We start from the raw sequence: 21,222 nt of genomic DNA on the forward strand, positions 1-21,222 counted from the left end.
AACGGGATGATCGAAAGGCTCCATTCCACGCTAATCGAACACATCCGTTTACTCAACACCCAAGGATACCTTAAATCACCTGCTAAAATGAAAATGAAATATGCAATTTTAGCATATAACAATTCAATTCATTCAACCACAAAATTAAAACCCATCGATATCGTCAATGGTCATATCGATAACGAAAATCCCTTCAGCGTTGATATTGACCAAATCCTGCTCAATGACTATATAAATAGTCATAAAGAGAAAACAAAAATCCTTTACTCTAAAATCAACAGAGACCTTGTTCGAAATAAAGAAAAAACCATCGAAAGAGTAAATAAAAGCCGTGACGACCCCGCGATCTTTGAACCAAATCAAACTGTTTTTGTCAAAAAACATCAACGTCAAAAGAATGCTAATAAATTCAGCAAGCCAACCACTTTAAAAACGGTAAATAATCAGTCTAAAACAGTTTCGACAAACTCCCAAGAAAAGGTTCATATGGACAACCTAAAACGTCCTCTTAAGAAAACATACAATTTCTAAGTTCAACATTATATATTATTTCAGATTTTCTGTTGTCTTTGGACTTCATGAAAAAATTACTGTAAGAAATTTGGAAAATAATTCAGGCCTAATCCCACTGAAACTAGGAACCGCTAAAATCGAAGAATACACCCACACTTTGATTCATTATTATGATCTGTCTCCGATTATTATCGAAATCAATAAGCTTCAATCACAATCAAATGTACTGATGAGTACTGATGAGTTACAAAAAATAAAGATTATCTCCATGACACTTCAAATTACCTGAAAATTTTGACATTTACCAAAGAGAAAGTAGAAAGTAAATTGAAAGAAATTATACCCCATCCTCAACGAACAAAACGAGGTCTCATCAATGGTATAGGTTCAATATTTAAGTCTATCACTGGAAATCTTGATTCCGCCGATGGCGAAAGATACGAAAACCTGATCAGAGAACTTCAAGATAACCAGAGTAAATTGAGTAACAGCATTAAAAAGCAAAACAGTCTGACCATTGATTTGATAAATAAATTCAATGACACAGTTCAACAGATAAGTCATAATGAAAAATTGTTAGATTCAAAGATTCGACAAATTTTTTATATAATAAATCAAACTACGTACAGAGAAAATTCAACTTTTATTAAGGATATTTTGCTTCAAATCATAAACATGTATGAAATAATCAATTCAATATTGCAAGATGTCGAGAATTCGATCTCATTTTCCAAATTGAAAATATTGCAACCAAGTATAATACAAACGGCTGATCTTTATAAGGAACTACTGAAGATTCAAAAAGAATTAAAACAAGAGCAACTACCATTTTCAGTGACCTTAGATAACACGCTCATGTTCGAAAATATAATAAGAATCAAAAGTTACATCTTGAATAATAAAATTACCTATATTCTAGACATTCCTATCATGCATCCTTATTCTTTCGAATACTACCATTTATATGCCATACCCACTCCCACAAGGATTCAGTTTAAGGCTATAATTCCTCGAAAAAGATATTTATTGAGAAGTCAGTTGTACTATACATTCCAAAACGACGAATGTCTACGAGTTTCACCGCAATTCTATATTTGCAAAAAATTACACCTTCGAGAAGTCGAAAAAACAACCCAGCATGCGAGATTCAGATGCTGAGTGTACAGAATATAACATCTTGCAATCGAGTTCGAATATAGCTCACCAAACCAATCTTCAATAGACTGGAAGATTCCAATCAATGGACCGTATTACTGCCATCCATGGAGACCCTTCAGTTCATCTGTGAAGAACAAGAAGAGATTTTAAAACTCACCGGAACCTACTTAATAGATATTCCAGTAGGTTGCCAAATAATCTGCCAGAAGGAAATAATGCCAACGATAGAATTTCTACAGTCCCGAAACAGCCAATCCTACTACCTGATCTGAGCCTAGAAGTCGAATCCATTCCAAACCTGAATTCTAGCCTTCAGTTAGAGGATATTAAACTGGACGAACTTCATGAAATTAAAACTCAAATTATTAATAATCAACCAGACGTGTCACTTGGAAGAATTTCACACACCCCTAGTTTGTGGACAATAGCTATTTACTTAGTATTGTTCACAGTATTGCTGTACATCTGTTATAGGAAGCTGATATTGCCATGGTATATCCATAGACGACCCAGTCAAGGCCCAAGAGGAGACATAGAACTTTCCGATGTTCAACTCCCTCGCTAACCCTCCGGAGTTGAATTTTGTGGGGGAGGAATTACATCAACGTCCAACACGGTTCCCATAGAAAGAATGCTGAGTCTACGAAAGCGTACACCGGAAGATAAGCCGACTTGCGAAGATTCCAGGGCGCTCGGCGGTATTCATAATGAAACTTGATTACTGTAAAGACGTACCTTTGTCTAATTATTTTGTTGACTAAATAAATTTATTAAAAAAAAAGGACTTTGAGTGTTCGATAAGTTATTTAGCTATAGCTCGTCAATCTAAGGACGATGCCGCTTTAATTTTGAGAACTCAGCCTGGTTATGTGGCGAAAATTGCTGGAGAAATAATTTATCTTTTAAAATGTTTACCAGTCATAGTAGAAATTAGGCGTGATAAATTTTGTTATCAAGAATTACCTGTTATATATAACAACCGTAGCCTGTTTATGGCACCTGTATCTAGAATATTACAGAAGTTTGCTCAACAGACAGATTGTTCTCCTGTCATACCCCTTGTATTTCATCTAGATGGAAAGTGGATAGCTTTTAGTCCATATCCCAGTTCCGCAGATAACCCGGAAGAAATAAGTCTGTATAGCCAAGATGAAGTGAAATTCCAGAAAATACGAAACATTGCTCGAAGTGGAATATATACAGATGCTGAAATGAGACGAGCGCAAGACAACTTAATGTTTGCAGCAGAGAGACAAGCCATAAATAATATTTTAATCAATAGGATAGCTGGAAGATCCGTATCCAGTCAAGGGATAAATTCTATGAATATGTTCTCTGAGAAAGAAATAGAAAAATTTGCCAAATCAACAAAAGGAACTTTACGGATGGTTTACCGTTATAGGAGAATGGACCAGCGGATTGTTGGGAATATAATTTTGTGTAAGGATAATTAAATTCCTAATTGAGACACTTGTGAATATGATAGCGCTGCATCGACTAAAAGGATGCTCATTATATCTATTCTTCGCCATCTGGGATACATTGACTGTTTTCGTGATGCACCAATATCATAAAGATAAAGAAGACGACCACGTTGAACGCAACCCCGAGAGAAATGATAACCCCACTGGGTCATCTAGAAATGTGATCCCTAAAAAAACTGAACTATTAGTTACAGTCCCTATCGAAGAGAGACACGATAAATTAGTGTCGACTAATCTTTTTTCCAGGAGTTACTGGAAATATGACGATATAATTTAGTATTAATTACCAGATAATGCACCAAAATTGTGTTGTAAGGAAATTATAAAATATGTGGATAGTTGAAAGTCAAATAAAGTTATAAATGTATCTACTAGTTATAAGAAAATACGACTTAAGAAATGTATATCTAGAGATAAGTTGCTACCCAGATTATGTGATCGCACAAGACGAATGGGTTTTCCCTCTCACTTAAGAAGGCCAGTACAAGGCTTCAGCTCATTAGTCGTTAAAACGTGAGTGCCTAAGGAACTAAACGCCGTATAAATTAAAACTCCCAATATTAAAGAAATTGTGCTAGAATAAAAGACAGTGAGGATAAAACTATAATCGTTAGATTAATTCACGAAACTGCGCGTGAAAAGTGAATAAACCGCGCGTAAAAAAATTTTATAAATCACCGAACCCGCTAAAAATTAAAATGGAAGCTCTGTTAGACGCCCTACAGTACGTAGTTAGTCTAGAGTGTAAAAGGAAATTGCTCAGAGTAGTGTTAAAATTCCTAGTGATGGACCTCGACCACATTCCCGTGATATTAGACAGACCGGATATAATGGAAAGACGAAGTTCGGTAATTTCCCACATTATAGTGTGCCATGTAGTGTACTCACGGACCCTAATAGAAATGGGCATAACTCATTGTGATTGTCTGTGGTGTCCAGATCCTTTGAGACCAATTCAAGTTGTACCCCTGTCGAGAGAAGAAAGATACAACCCTTACAGCCGGCCCGAACGCGAGTGGGCGGAGCCCAGAATGAGATGTCTACCCCGAATTGGATGCGACAGGATCGACGACAATACCCTGAACATTCCAAATGTTTGGAATGATCTACCTCCCCCGATGATCAAGGTCAAGAACGTCCGTGGAGAAATTAGGTTTCCACCCCCCGAGTACCTAGAGCCGAATATGACCACGCCTACCAATTCCCCGAACGTGTCACCAGCGAGGACGCAGGAAGGCCATCGAAGCCCAGGAGTCCCCTCATCCACCGTAAGCCACAGCTTACCTGGACCAAGCGTGAGAAAGTTCTCACCTCAGGACATGAAGTACCCCCACATATACACCGGACCAAAGAACAAGCTGTTAGTCGTACAGAGAAGGACTTACGACACTGACAGCGACAACGAATAAGTGGAGAACTTGAAGGAAAGAACAAAGGTTAGTTAAGTTAGCTATAGGAATTTCATATTTTTGTAAAAATTGGGAATTGTGACAATATCAAGATTTAGAGTAAAAAGATGAAGAAAGTCAACAGCAATCAATTTCGATAAATTTAAAGAAAAATAGGTACGTCATCAGGAGATAGAAAGTTTAGAAATATAAGTGAGTTTTAAAATTTTAAGGCCAGTCAAGAACAAGCTTAGTTTAGATACAAATGACGACATAGTAAATGACGTCATTTTTTATTAAGAAGGGAGGGTTGTAATGAATCTAAAAGCAAATCATATTAAGTAAAACTTTAAAGTGTGTAAATTGAGCCTAAACGGACCGGACTATGAAAATCATTGACCTAATTATGCGATCGCGGAGTACCTTTCGCGGCACCGATAAGAAATCATAAATCTTAATAACTGTCGAAATTAATATGTTATGGGGTCGTAAAACTGTCACCGCTAATTGTCGCTGAAAGATTAATGGCCCGAAAATTCCGTAAACAGAAACACGTGGGTATGTCAACAATCACGTACGCCGATTTGATGACATAAATCCTTCGATATAAAATAATATTAATAATAAATCGACTTTATTCATCAAGACTAAATTGGATGAATAGGCGGATTATCAGCATAAGCTGTTTTTCAAATCAACCTTACAACCCGAGATCATTGCTGGACAAGTCAGTTTTCAGTGAAGTATCCGATAAGTATCAAAGCAGTGCCCGAGAAGTGTCAATGAAGTCACTATCAGTGAAGTATCCGATGAGTATCAAAGCAGTGCCCGAGGAGTATCAATGAAGTCAGTATCAGTGTTAGTTTCGTGTGAAAATCGATGCAAGTTCGCGATGTTAAGTAATTAGTCTACAAGTAAAGTTTCAAGTGAATAATTCCGAAAAGTTTAAAGTGAAAATGTAATCTGATGCAGAATAAATTTCCGTTAAAAATAACGCAAGACGTAAAATAATCAACTAAATTGTGCGAAGTAAAGACGAAGCTAATTGAAAATAAATATGAAATGAAAATGTGTACCAGTAAACGAGTGTAAAATAACCCGAGGAAGATAAGTAAATCCTTTAAACACAGAAAAATGGAAAATTCGAATGTACTATTGACCTTATATGAGTATCTATCAAAGGAAAAGAGAAAAAGATCGTATTCAACGAAAGTCATTTTTTGTGGAGGAAAAAATTAGTTTTTTATCGACCTTTTTTGGGTAATTGTTACCTTCCACAATCTGAAAAAAAATATAAAAATTATAATGGAGAACTTTATACAAGTGTAGAAGGGCAAACTTTTTAGTTTACCCCGATAAGTTACTGCGTAAAAATCAAAGTATTTTTCATAAAGAAAAATCTTCTATTTATCAGTAACTTGTCGTATTTAACAATTTTGCCTATCAAAAAAATTATTAAGAAATAACACTTATCTTTTACGTATTCCGAGACGGTAAAAATTTACTAATTAATGTTCGCAAATATAAACCAATTTATTTCGCACCCTTCCGAAAACAGATAAGAAAAGGACTATCAAACTGATTAAGCTGAATGGCCATGTTATATAAATTGATTTTTGGAGTATAAAATGATTACATACATAACCTATGTTTGATAAATTGTATTTACATATTGTTGTAAATTGAATTTTGTTGAAAATACAGATTTGTGTATTTGAATTTTACGTTAACAGGTTAATTGATTGAAAAGGTATTGTAATGTGTTGCGCTTTTGTGTTTAACTTTGTATTTTGAAATTTGTCATTTATTAATGAGTTTCAGGTTATTGCTTTGCTATTGTTTATGTGTTTATTACCACGTCTGTGTCCCTGAAAGGATTCTGTATTATTGATTAGGTGATTTAATATTGAAAGATTATGATTATAATGTTTCAATTACTAAAAGGTTATGTTGGATGTTGATATGATTGGTAAACTGATTAAGGTATTTTCTCCGTGACAACGTATGAAATTATGGTTATATATTGGTATTATTTTTGCCCTGAGATCTCAAAATTGAGTAAAGTGACGTACCTAGTAATAATATTAAGGATTGTCAGCGGAAATGTTACAATAAGAATTAGTTATTTGAATGAATGATCGTTGCTAAAATTATAAGGCTCGATACTCAAAGAACACCTACTGTTTGATGACTTGTGTATATTGCTGTAGTTTTTAGTTTTTAATTAATAAAATATTTAAAATGTACAAGATTCGTATTTCAGTTGGGTTTATACTGAACACCTGGTTAAACATAAAAAGCAATCTCGCCTGTTTAGAACTTACCGCTCGGTTCTGAACAGGGTTATTCCGGTTTCTAACATACTAGACGACGTTTCGGAATACTCATCCATCATCTCCAGTATAATTGCTCCCTGACTGTTGAGAGGGTATTTTAGAGCGTTCTGAAGGTATGCGGCGAGGTCTAGTAATACAACAACAGTATTATTAATTTAATAAAGACTTCGAGTATTACACTCATATCCCGAAAGACGACAACCACATCGAACTATATTCCAGTAATTGGATCAAAATCTCGTCGAGTTTGGTACATTTGAAACGTCTAAGAAAATTATCATCAAATTTGCGTGTGGAAGTTACTTCATTGCATAGAATTACTCAAAGAAAAAGTGTTTTTTTTATATAATTCAATGATTATATGAAAGTATTTGTTTGGAAATTATTTTTCATTCATATAATTCAATATTTATATTAGAGTAGCTGTTTTCAGATAGTTTCCTTTTTCATCCAATTTATGTGTAAAACCTACTTCTTTGTGTAGAGTTACTTTATTGAAATTGATTGCTTCCTTTCTTTTTTCTAATACTTCCTAACTTATTTTCAGAAACATGTCTGTATCGAAGAATACATCACCAGCCCCATCAACCTCAAAGGATCAGCGGCAGTTGGATGAAGTAGACCATGAGCGGGTGATTGTTCACCAGAATATAATCATCCAGAAAGCTACTGCCCCACAATTTACTAATATAAGGTCCCTCCTCAAAGATTTCGATTCAAACCGGTTATTGAATGACGATGTGGAATCGCAGTTGCATTCCACAATAGCACCGCCAATTCCAACTCCAGCCTAGTTAGATTTGGTACTGGACTTGGATGATGGATGATGAAGGTTGTGCTACCCCCATCAGAGATTATCGAAATTAGCTCAGATGATGAGGATATGAGCCCAAAAAAAAAAAGAAAAAGGGGTGGTGAAAACGTAAAGAAGAATACGGAGCAACCACCTAGAAAAATTAGGAACGAGGGTGCAGCGCCCCAAATACAATCACCTCCAAAGGTTAAAAAAAATCCATCACCTTCAACTTCCATGCATCCAGTATCACAAACCGTAATCCGGAATGCGAATGGTTTGAAAGAAACAGTTTCTGAGGCGAGTTGGCGCATTGATAAATCTATGGAGAGAATAGCATTTGATAGACAGGCGATGATGAAAGAGCAATATCTCTTGTTGAAGCAGAAATTAAAAGAGAAAGTGATCTGCAACTTGAGATAATTGCTTTTATTGAGAAATGTGAAAAATTTCATGAAAAAAAATTAAATGACAATAAAATGTTACAACTCATATTATATTCTTTTATCAGTACCGATAACCATTCCTTAATAAAACAATGATATGTGAGTTTAAGAAAGAATAACTTCCTATTGAGATTGGTGACTCACGAATATTTTTATACTGGGTAAGATAAATCAATAGAGAATCTGCTGATGTGTAGTAAAGGGTAAACTGAAAAGTTCACCTCGAAAAGTTACTACATAATATTATAAACTACTAGAAAGTCCAATTAGTCAGCAACTTGTATCCTTAAATTTTGCCTACAAAATTGAAAACTTTCTTGAGTGGTTAACGTTTCGAAAAACAGTTATTTTCCATTTTCAAAACCTTTTTTTTTTGTTATTCAAATCTCACCTCAAAATTCATATATTTCTCAATTTCTTTTGACACAAGTCAGCTAAATATTAATATTCATTTTTCAATTTTGTTTGCAAAATTTATGAATACGATAAGTTACTGAATAATTGGACTTTTCAGTAATTTATATTAAGTGATAACTTCTCATGGTGAACTTTTCATTTTGCCCGTTATTGTGTGAGATAACTGCGTTTATAGAAAAATATGAGTCCAGCCTTCGGGACTTATGTAGGAATTTCATGGAAAAAAGCAGATTCTCTATTGCTTTTTTTTTAGATTGTGGAAGGTTGTATAGCCAATAAAAACCAGTATAAAATAAAAATATTCATTATTTAGATTATCCATTATTTGTTCGAGAAAAACTTTTCTTTTCCTATCAATAATTGGCTATCAAAGTAATAACAACATAATGAGAACGAAAATATTTATTATAACAATAATAAAGTTGAAAAAAAATAATCACTCTAATATGTGTGAAGGGACATTATTACAAATGATGCAAGCATCTAACCTTCGAAAGTTTGTTAAAGGCCTCTCACACGCTTCACACCACGTTTGTGTCAATCCCATCATTGATATCGTATAATGGACTGTTAAAATGATTTTTCATTTTACAGATTTGGCAATTGCAAATTCTTGGATCTTTTATCGAGAAGATCGAAAAAAATCTTGAAGATATGTACATGCAACTTTTTGACTATAAACTTAAAATATCTGAATGGCTATTAGGATCTGTCGATGATGAAAATATAGAAAATGAGGTCCGTCAAAACTCAGTCCACACAAGGAATAAGCCAATGGGATACAATGTTCTACAACCTCGATCTCATTCATCGTCACCCATGCCAAATAATAATAATACCACTATTAGAAGTAGGCAACATTTGCCTGTTTTAAGAAGTGATCTTAAAAATGCTGTAAGATGCAAGTATTCACAGTGTACGAAGAAAACAAAATTCATGTGTGAAAAATGTAATACTTTCTATTGCATTACTGGAAGTCATAATTGTTTTTATGAATATCATAAGAGATAATAGATATTTTAGAGACCGAATGTCCAACATATTGGACATGATAATCTGTTTTTTTATTATACTTGAGACCGGAAGTCCAATATAATGGACACCTACTTTTTTTTATTATTTCATTAATAAAATAAAAACAAAAATTACACTGTGTTTTAGTACCAAATTCTTACCACAAATTCATAAGAAAGTACACAAAATAGCTATTTATTCAAGTTCTGGTCTCAGGAGGATTTACGGGTAAAATTGGAGACAAATCTGAGAAAGACTTAGGGAAGCGGGTTGTCATGAATTTATCTGAATGCTTGAAAGACAGTTACGCTCCTTTCACATTACACGATTTACGTCGTGCGGGGAAAAATCGCCCGGGCAATTTTTCTTGATCGATTGTAGAAGAGCACGAGACCTTTCACATTGTACGATTACAACACGGGCACGTTTTGTAATCGTGTGCCTGCCGTCCAGTGCCACTAGAACCGCATGGCTACCGTATCGTCCTCTAGCTCAGTGGCCCACGTGACCTTATGCACACTTGCGCACTAGATGGTTTTCAGTCGTACGGGAACTGTCCCCAGTGTTGTTTCTCTGCGTTCAGTTTTGGTGGATTGTTTGCAAATTATGGAAGGGGTTGACGCTGAAGTTTTGATATCGCTAGTTGAAGCAAAACCTGTGTTATGGGACAAAACTTCAGAAATTTATAAGGATAGAAATGCAACAAAGAAAGCCTGAGAAGAAGTATGTTTAGCACTCAATCCGGGTTTGGAGAACAATAGCGATGGAGAGAAAAATGCATTTGGTAAGTACTATACCTATTTCTATTATATTTGTATTGTATGTATTTTATACTTCACTTGATTTTCTATCTACAACAGAGACACTTTTTATTTTTATTTCATTTATTTAATACAAGAATGACAATAAAAAATTGACGATATATTTCGGCTATGAGGCCATTTTCAAGTTAAGATATTTGAAGTAAAAATTATTAGATTTAAAAATTTTTGAATGACTGATATTGGTGAAATACCTAGTTTTTATTTTCATTCTTGTATTATTGTACTTGTTTTTAACAAAGTTTAATAATTATTACTAATACAAACACCCAACTCATTAGAAATCTTGATTTATTTATTTATTTTCACATATATGACAAATTATACTTTAGACATTTGCCAGGATACACTTCCGACATCTGTCAAAAAATATGAGGTAAGCACACTTCTGATATTGTTTGCTTCCAAGCCTCCTCGTGTAGTGCTTTCCCCTGATACATCTTCCAGGCCTGTGATCGTTGTTGTGTCCTCAACAAGATATCCGTCTCTGTCTCGTACATAATTGTGCAATACGATGCACGCATTGACGATGAGCACTGCAAAATGTGGCTGAACGTTGATAGGACGATGGAACACACGCCATTTATTGCTCAGGATGCCAAACGCACATTCCACATATCTTCGTGCTCTGCTCAATCTATAATTGAAGATCCTTTTTTCAACTGTTAAGCGTTTCCCTCCAAAGGGTCTCAGTAGATGTCTGTGTAAGCCAAATGCTTCGTCTCCAACAAAGAAGTATGGTATTTTAGGACTCTCTGTTCCTGGAAGAAATTTTTCCTCAGGTAATGTGTAGAACCACTTTCTATTGATTTCCACAATTTGGACCTCTTAAATATAGACGAGTCAGACTCTTTACCATAGCTCCCTACATCAACGTAAACAAATCTGTACTTTGTGTCTGCTACAGCCATAAGGACAATAGAGAAGTAATCTTTGTAATTAAAATACATTGATCCTGAGTCAAACGGACAGGTCAGTCTTATATGCCTACCATCCACAGCTCCAAGGCAGTGAGGAAAGTTTGCGATACTTTCAAAGTTGGAAGCAATTGACTGCCACATATCACAAGTTGGTGTCGGTATACACTCTTCTCGCATTTCTGACCAAATCGCAGCACATACTTCTTCAACTATGTTTTTTGCTGTTGAAATTCCAAATCTGTAGCTGTAGTGCAAATCCGTCAACGTACAGCCACTCGCCAAATATCTGAAATAAAGTTGAACATGGTCATTAATTATCATACTGAATTCATTGTATTTTACAGGCAAAGAAGTGGTGAAAAGGTGGACTAACCTCCGAGATTGTTTCGCAAAATCAAAAAGAGATGACAAATCTGCAAAAAAAAAGTGGATCTGAGGCTAAAAAACGTAAGAAATATGTATTTTCAGACCAACTTCAATTTTTGAATAAGATCTACACCGAAAAAGATACGGTCGACAGCTTGAATACAGAAACTGTACCAGGAACACTCGAAGAAGATGAGTAGCCTGAAGGTACCACTGGTGAACCTGAAGTTTCTACCAACGTAAACCTGCCATCCAAGCTCGTAGGAACAAGAAAACGAGAGAAACTAGATAAGGTCGAGTTGAAAATGCTCAAAGCTCTGGAACCTAAAACGACCTGCAGTTAAATGTCCTTCCTTCAGAGTTTAATGCCTCATTTGACAAACTATTCCAACAGTGAATTCCTTCAATTTCAAGAGGGAGTGTTAAATGTAATAGAAAACATAAACAAACTAAAGAAAACTCCTCATCCTCAATCAAAGTACCCCTCTTCCGTGCCATCTTATCAACCACCTCCTCAGTACATGCTTCAGCCATCTCCCGTTAACCAACCGCAAGCATATGTCCATGTTCAACAACCTCTATTTAAACCTCAACAATATGCAAATCCTAGTTTTTCGGACAACGTTCAAAATAGCGTACAACAGCTTCACTTGTCTCAATATGAACGTGAATAGCAATATCAATCAAGGCCACTGCAGCAATCAACGCCTAAACAATCAGGTTCACAATCCAAACCGGATACATCATCCGCACCTCAGTACCTACAGGGATTTTGTTACAGCGACTCTTCACAAAGTGAAATTGAGAATAGTCCGTCTATTTCTCCTTCACAAGATTCCTCGATTTCTGATATATTTTGATATATTCTGATTTAAATTAAAAAAAGTATATTTGCTTATTCAAAAGGTTTTATTATATTTTATTTATTATTTTTTCCACCTCCCGAAAGTGATAACAAGGCTTCCGCTACAATTACATTTTTTGCCCACTTTCCCTGGACTATGATGCCAACTTTCCCTGGACTGTCCACAGAGATAAAACCCGGAAAATGCTGACACCTCTTTTATTCCGAATGTTATCTTTTATTCCGAACATTATCTTTGTTTATTTGATGACTATGCTTTTAAACCGAACTTAATCTGCATGAATGTGTTCAGATATAATTCATCATGTTATTCATCATTGCTTACTAATATTTTGTTCTAGAATGTTCTTTGATGGCAACTATTACGCATAGTATTCTCATATATAAATACTATGACTTATGTATTGTAGTTAGTTCAGTTTTCACTTCAGTTACAACACGTTGTTACCTGCTGTCTATTAAATAAAACAACACATAGTAAGAATCGAACTGTTCTTTATTTGTGGGTGTTATTTCATATTCAAAAGTAATTCAACCAAGCTGCCAGTAAACTGTTCTCACAACACGGAGGGGCTTCAACGAACCACAACTGCTTGAGGTCCAACGTAATTGGCGCAGTCGGTAGGATACCTGTACAGGCAACAAGCAAAGCCTGGTGATTACCAAATCTTCAACAGGAGCACCACCAACAACCACAGTGTACCGAAGAGGACTGGATATTCTCTCTCGACACACAGGGCAGATTCTTGGACTGGATATTCAAGAAAAAGCTAACAACCTTTCTGGACGACCGATTGTCCCTGGACTTGTTCAACAAACAGAAAAACAAAGCAGAAAGCAGACAACCCAAGAGATACACATACCACACACACAAAGTGAGTCTCTCATTCTCATTCCCTACATTTCATATCCTATATATTTACTCCTTATTTTGTTTTAACTTAGTTGGTTCCTAGCGAATTATAGTAACTATTATTTTATGTTTCGTAATTTGCAAAATCTCGCAAACAAAAACAAAGAATTAAGACAGCAAATAAAACAAATTTTTAACGAATCTAGTTCTACTTCTGAAGAAGAAAATATAAATACCTTTTATCCAGATTTAGACTCAATAACTCAAGATTTATCAACTTTAAATATTTCTGAAACAACTTCAAATACACCAAACGTAACAATGGTTGACACAAATTATCAACAACTAAGACTATTTTTAGATATAATTCCAACTTTTGATGGAAATGCATGTGAGTTGAATAGTTTCATTTCAGTTTGCAATGAAACGTTTATACAATATAATAATGAATCTGAAGCTATAAAAAAACTTATTTTGAGAGCAATTATGGGAAAATTGAGAGGAAAAGCACTCACCTTAGTCTCCAGTAGAACTGAATTAAATACATGGAATCAAATTAAAGATTTATTAAAACTTTCATTTGCTGATCAGAGATCTTTCACATGTTTCCCACAAGAATTGCACAGTTCAAAACCCTACTCAAAAGAAAATTCTTAAGCCGGGTCCATATTAGTAAATATTTGCGTTGTGTGTTGAATTGAGGATTCGCCATAAATATTTGCGTCGCAAATTGGTTAACTTCCCTGCACAAATTTTTACGTTGTGCGCCGTGCGTCCCTGCTCAACACGTGTGCGAAGTTGTGTGGTGGTTTGTTTTTGTTGAATTTAGTTTTTTCGCGGTACCTACCGAGTTAGTACATCGAGAAAATAAACAAAAATGAATTTAAACAAAGAGGACAGTCTCCAGTTAATTCAAGAATATCAAAAACACAGGATGTTCCAACAGATAAGTGGTATTTCCATAAAATTAAAAAAAATGATGCTTGGGACGAAGTCGCTACAGCTTTAAATATAGATGTAGAAGACGCAAAAAAGAAAATATCGAGCCTGCTGGGCTCATTTCGCAGAGAAAAAGCGAAAGCACGAAAGACGATGGGAACCGGCAAAGGTAAGTTTGTTTTTAATTAATTTAAGTAATAAAATTAATATACAAATTGTTTTAGGTGCAAAAGATATATATAGATCGGATTGGTTTGCCTTCAACAGTTTCGCATTTCTTATGGAAAAGGACGATCCACGACAAACCATTAGCTCGGAAAAAATAAATGATGTAAGTAGAACTAATAGACCTATACATGCATGTATTAAGCAGTTTATTATTGACGCATTCACAAATTAACATTATTTATGAATATTCATTTTGCCATGGAACAACACCTACAGTTGTAAAATACTCTCCAAACTCCTTTCTAATATCTTTAGCAGTGATAGTCGCTCGGCGTGGCAAATTTCGCATATTTCCAAAGCAATCACCACCATGTCTCCAGCTCCCTTGCATTAGGGGGCCTTGCTCTTCCGAGTTAACCATTCCAGGAGGAATATAAATGTTCTTTGACGTCTTACTTTGTTTTAAATAATTGTGCAAGCATACTACTGCCATAACAACTACTTGTGCTTTATTAGGCTCCAGAAGAAGGGGTTTTCGCAACACCCTAAACACTGACGACATAATTCCAAACACATTTTCAACAACTCTTCGAGCTCTGCTTAGCCTGTAATTAAATACTCTTTCAATTGATCCTCTTGGGTGTGCTCCTGAATATGGTTTCATGATATGTTCAGTAAGTGGAAATGCGTCATCTGCTATGAATACATGAGGTATATCGTTTTGCCTTCCGGGAAGAGGTTTTGCTGGCGGCAAGTTTAGTGTGTCACCTGCAATTTTATGATGAAGATCAGAGTTTTGAAAAACCCCACCATCTGAAATTCTTCCTTGGCATCCAATGTCAACATACATAAAGTTGTAATTTGCATCGACCAATGCGAATAACACGATGCTAAAAAATCCCTTATAGTTATGGTATTCACTTCCACTGTTTATCGGTGCTTGAAGGTGTATGTGTTTTCCATCCATAGAACCTACACAATTTGGAAAGTTCCACATTGTCTCAAACGCTTCTGCAACAGTTAACCATTCTTCTGGCGTTGTCGGCATCTGCAATTAGGATAAATAATAATTAAGTGAATAATTAATAACGCGTTACGTGTTTTTTTCAGAGTGAAACAACTGATGATAGTGAAATTAGCGAAGTCGAGAGCGAAGTACATTTGCACCAGGAAACCCCGGCATTTCCAGAACTTGGAGAAAATATTGAACAAACCCTTGAGACCCTTCTCCAGGCACTTCAAAAAGAAAAAAATCAATAGAGGTGACTCAGGTGACTGACAATACTCAGGAAGCATCAACATCCAAATCTTTTGTCAAACCTTCGACACCTAAAAGAAAACGAGCAAAAACTACAGAAAAGGAAGACCCTCGCATTGAAAAGGCTTTTCAGTTTCTGCAGCAGCCGATACCACCAGACGAGTCATCATTGATATTTGCAAAATATGTGTCAGACCGACTTAACACCTTTGATCACCGAACCAAGGCAATTTTAGTTCATAAAATAAATCAGTTGATATTTGACGCCGAGATGGAAAAGTACAATACGTCAAGTCCTGGATCATTGTATTCACATGAATCCACTCGTTCACCATTTTCGAACGAGGTTTTGGATTCCAATGATGGACACGCAAATACACAATCCTCAGTCAGTCATACTGCATCAGAAGCAGTAGCAGCAGAACTACAAGACTTTGTTTATTTCACTACACTTTAATCAATTATATGTTTGAGATGATGTGAATTCTACTTTACGTTTCGTTTTATTAAAAAGTGTTTTCTGTTATGGCAAAAGCATCAATCAAATCTCATTACTTACCTTAACATAATCCTTCAATTCGTCAATTAAAGCACTGCACACTTCTGGAACGAAGAGTGATATGCTTTGTTTAGATATTTTAAAAAGATATTGAAGGCTTGCATATGAATCCCCCGTTGCCAGAAAACGTAGTGTGAGAGCTAATTTTTCTTTTACAGGTATGGCTTTCCTAAGCTTTGTATCCATTTTGGCAATTTTCGGTCCAATCTTATTTATTAAAAATTCAAAATCATTTGGTGCCATCCGCAAAAAATTTTTAAAATGACCAGTACTCTCATCCAAGGATAATAGATTCACTAATTCAATGCTGTCTAATTGTTTTCTGTTTTGATACAGATGCCTTATCCAATACCGCCTCATATTTTTTGTTTTTGTCTCTTTTTCCTTTTTGATGATAAGGTGGTGCATAACAAGGAAAGCAGCCCATTTCCTTTTCATTATTAAATTATCAGACATAGGCACTCTCTGATTTCAATATCAACAGAACACCAAAGCAAAACAATGACAATAACACTTGATGAAATTACTGCGTTCTGGAAACATACGTCCACAATTGCACGATTTTGTGACGCAAATTCCTTTGATCTCCAAAAAAAACCGACAAGCCACGGATGGCGTGCGTTGAATGCGGCGAAAAATTTTGCGTACCTTTGTGTGCGGCGAACACGTGCGAAAACGTCCACACTCGCATAAATTTGTATGTTGCATAAAAATTTGTGCCGAATGCCCCGCACAACGTAAATTTTTACTAATGTGGACCCGGCTTTACAATTTTGGTGTTAGATGTCAATATACTAGAAGTTTAATTTTTTCTTCTATAAACAATGATCCAAATTTAACACAATCCGGAAAAATTGCCCAAATTAGTGACATTGAACAATTAATTTTGGTCACATTTTTGAAACATTTGCCACCATTAATTCAAATGGGTGTTAGATTGAAAAACCCAACTTGTTTAGAAGAAGCATTGACACACGTCATTGAAGAAGAAAATTTTCTTTCATTAGTCAATGATGGAAAAAGAAACAATACTCAACAAATCCCATCTCCAAATTTTAAAACACCAATGGCACCAAAACAAAATTATTCACAACCCCAAAGTCACCAACATTATCAAACTCCTAATCAACAATTTCAAATTCAAAACCAATTACAGCAAAACCCTCAATACCAATTTCATACACCTCAAAACAAGACTTTTCCAAGTCAACCCATTCAAGTGAATCCAAGACAGGTTCCACAGAAGTTTTTCACAAACAAGCAAGTTTTTGGTAATACTAAACCTAATAATACTAATGTATGGAAACCTAAAAACCAAATTCCATCTCATAGACCTACACCAATGTCAACAGTAACTAAAAATATACCACCAAGAAATGATTTTTTCCAAAGTCAATCTAAACCAACTTTTCGATCTGAAGAAATTCATGCGATTGATCCAAATTTAAATGATAATGAAGAAAATGAAGAAAATAATTTTGAATTCAGTTATTCTAATGAACAATCATTCTCGGAATCAGAAAATGATCAAATTGATGAAATACTAGATCCAATAATAGAAACTGAAGATGAAAATTTTATTTTAACAGCCTATGGAAAGGAAACCACTTAGAAATTAATTGCAGTGACAATAGAAAGTTACCTTTCATAACAATAGAAGGACATCATAAACCATTAAATTTTCTTATCGATTCAGGCAGCCATATTTCTTTAATAAATCCAATCATAGCTAAAGAATATTATTAAGAATACATATTTATTAAACCGAATATGATTAAAACATCTTGCGGACAACAGTTAGCTAAATATGAAGCTCATATTTCCGCATTTTCAGAATTTCAAATCAATGAAAAAATTGTATTCACTTTATTTGATTTTCATCCATTTTTCGACAGATTAATAAGCTTTAAAGATATTAAAAATATGTGTTTTAATTGGAACTTACAAGAAGGTTATTTAATTAGAGGAAATGTTAACCTACCTGTTAAACAATGTTCTCCTTCAGAATATAGTTTATATAGTATTAGTTTAAATGAAAATGAAATTTTAAGAACAAAGCTACCAACTAATGCAACAGTTGATGGAACATACTACATTCCATATAAAGAGATAAATGAACATTGCTTTATACCAGAAAGTATTACAACAGTAGAAAACGGTTATGCAATTGTGGAAATTCATAATGATAGCATTAAAGATACTTATGGGAGGGTAGTACACAGTGGTACAGTGGACACAGTGAGACAGTCAGAATATTTAAATTGCCGCAATATTAAGCCAACTGCGTGGTAGCCGAAGTGAACCTGCCTTAAAACTAAACATACACTGAAGCAGTGGTGCAGTTATTCCAATTGTAATTGAGTTTAATTCAAAAAGTGCATATTTGGAGGTGAGTTGTGTACTTCAGTATTTCTGATTTGAACGTTCTGTATTAAAAGGCTCGAACTATTTTGGAGGTTCAATTATTTCATATGATACGTAAATTATTGTTCTATAACCTCAAAATGATTTCATTCTGAATATCTTGTGGCTTCTCAGTTTTTGTTTTGTTTCAATATTATAACTGCTAGTAGTATACAGTGAGACATATCCAATGGTACACACTGAGACACATCATTTTTCAGAAATGGTTCGCAGAAAAGTAGAACGAAAAATTGGTGCCACGTCGAAGGAAGCTATGGCAAGAGCAGTAAGACTAATATTAGATGAAAATCATTCTTTGAGACAGGCTGGCGAAATTTGTGGGATCAAATTTCAGACACTGGCAAGGTACGTTAAAAGAGCGAAAAATAAACCAGGTGAAAACGTCCGTATGGAACCAAACTATGCCAACAGACAAGTCTTTTCTGAGGAGGATGAAAGAATGTTAGCAGAATATATATTAACTTGTTCCCAAATGGCCTATGGACTCACGACAGAAGGAGTTAAAAAATTGGCATATCAATTTGCCATAGCTAACAACCGCAGAATACCGGAATCTTGGAAAGCCAATAAAATTGCTGGTTGTGAGTGGCTGAGATCGTTCAGAAAACGGCGTGGAAACTTGAGTATTCGTCAGCCAGAGCAGTGCAGTCTTAGTCGACTTACTTCCTTTAATGAGTTCAACGTGAAGACATTTTATTCAAACCTAAGAAGCATCCTAGAGAAGAACGAAAAATTAAAAAATCTTTCAAGAATATACAATCTTGATGAAACTAGTACAGCGACTGTGCAGAAACCCAAGAAAGTTGTGGCTGCAAAAGGAGTCAAACAAATCAGTCACTGCACAAGCGGTGAAAGAGGAGTTCTTGTTACGACGTGCGCTATTATTTCGGCATCTGGAAATCATATTCCTCCTGCGATGGTTTATCCTAGAAAGAATTATAAAAAACGAATGATACTTGGAGCTCCACCAGGGACACTAGGATTGGCGAATCCTAGCGGTTGGATGACCGTTGAGTTGTTCGTGCAAGTTTTAGAACATTTTATCGAACACTCTGGAAGTTCCAAAGAAAATCCTTCGCTATTGATTTACGACAATCATGAAAGTCATATTTCAGTGGAAGTTGTTAACTTAGCCAGAAATAATGGAGTTTCCATTTTGACATTACCCCCACATAGTAGTAATAAAATGCAGCCTTTAGATCTTGCTGTTTTTGGGCCATTCAAAGCATATTATTACTCGGCAATTGATAATTGGCTTCTTCGAAACCCTGGTGTACCAGTCTCTATTTATGAAATAGCAGAGTGTGTGGGCATTGTTCATGCGAAAGCATTCACACCTGCTAATATTATGGCGGGTTTCAGAAAAGCCGGAATATGGCCGTTCGATGATACAGTTTTCACTGAGGCTGATTTTTTAACATCTGCTGTTACTGATAGACCACTACTACAAGACGATCAACCATCTGCATCACCTTCGACGGCTGAAGAACAACCATCTACTTCGTCGACTACCGAATCGAAAGAATTAACAAAACGCAGAGAAACCAACAAAAATTTACAAAAACAGGTAACAGAACAATCTCCCATAATCACCCCCGAATTAATCAGAGGTTATCCAAAAGCCGCACCTAGGAAATCAAATAGAAAACCTAGAACAAAAGGACGGAGTACTATCATTACTGATACTCCTGAAAAAACAGCCACTGAACAAAAAGCAGCAGAAGCAGCAATAAAGAAATTGGGAAAAACAACACAAAAATTGCAAAAAGAGTTAGGGACAAGCAGCTTGAAGAAAGTTAGTTCCAGCAAAGATGCACGTAATAAAAGGAAGAGGAATAATTTGGATCAAAATGACTGCACTAGTAATTCCAGCATTGATGATGATGACTTGGAGATCGATGATGTATCTTCCGATGATGATGGCTGGATTCCAGAGGATGAAGAAGAATTGCAACCAGAATATAATAAGACTGGGGAAAAATGATTTCGCTTTGGTAAAGTTTCCTAACAACGTTTTTTATGTTGGAAAACTTTTGTCGGATGTGGACGATGAGGGTGACTATGAAATATCTTACATGAGAAAAAGTGATAAACTTGGAGGTTGCTTTACATTCCCGAATGTTCCAGATGTGCATTCCGTGAATAGTAGGGACATAGAACTTGTTCTTCCTTCGCCTACAGATATTAAATCGAAAAGGCTTTCATCGAGTACTGTGAAATTTCCTATTTCATTTCGTACGTACAACGTCCGCTGAATAGTCTCATAGTGTACCACTCGGTGTCTCATACTGTACCATACCTGGTCCACACCGAGACACCATTCACCACTTTTTATTTATTTTTTTTCAAAATCTGTCTTTATGTTCCAATTATTTTAAAAAGCTTGAAATTTGTTGAATAAATGTTCGTACTTACGCTCTGTATCGTCTGAAGTGCATTAATAAAGTTAGGTTGAAATTTATTGCATTTATTTTCAATTGTGTCTCATTGTGTACTACTC

General features: G+C 35.3%; 1 protein-coding gene across 1 annotated transcript; it reads left to right on the plus strand.

Moving 5' to 3' along the window:
- The first annotated feature begins 18,339 nt into the window (after positions 1-18,339).
- On the plus strand, positions 18,340-20,706 carry LOC141486249 (uncharacterized). The gene is made up of 2 exons (XM_074183990.1): positions 18,340-18,687; positions 18,923-20,706. Exon 2 carries the CDS (start codon positions 18,925-18,927, stop codon positions 20,704-20,706), a length of 1,782 nt encoding a protein of 593 aa, XP_074040091.1. The 5' UTR covers positions 18,340-18,687; positions 18,923-18,924.
- Positions 20,707-21,222: the final 516 nt, after the last annotated feature.

The sequence above is a fragment of the Leptinotarsa decemlineata genome, unplaced genomic scaffold, assembly GCF_025532065.1.
Source record: "Leptinotarsa decemlineata unplaced genomic scaffold, Ldec_3_MD MMD2_tig00026347_RagTag_RagTag, whole genome shotgun sequence".
Lineage (NCBI taxonomy): Eukaryota > Metazoa > Arthropoda > Insecta > Coleoptera > Chrysomelidae > Leptinotarsa > Leptinotarsa decemlineata.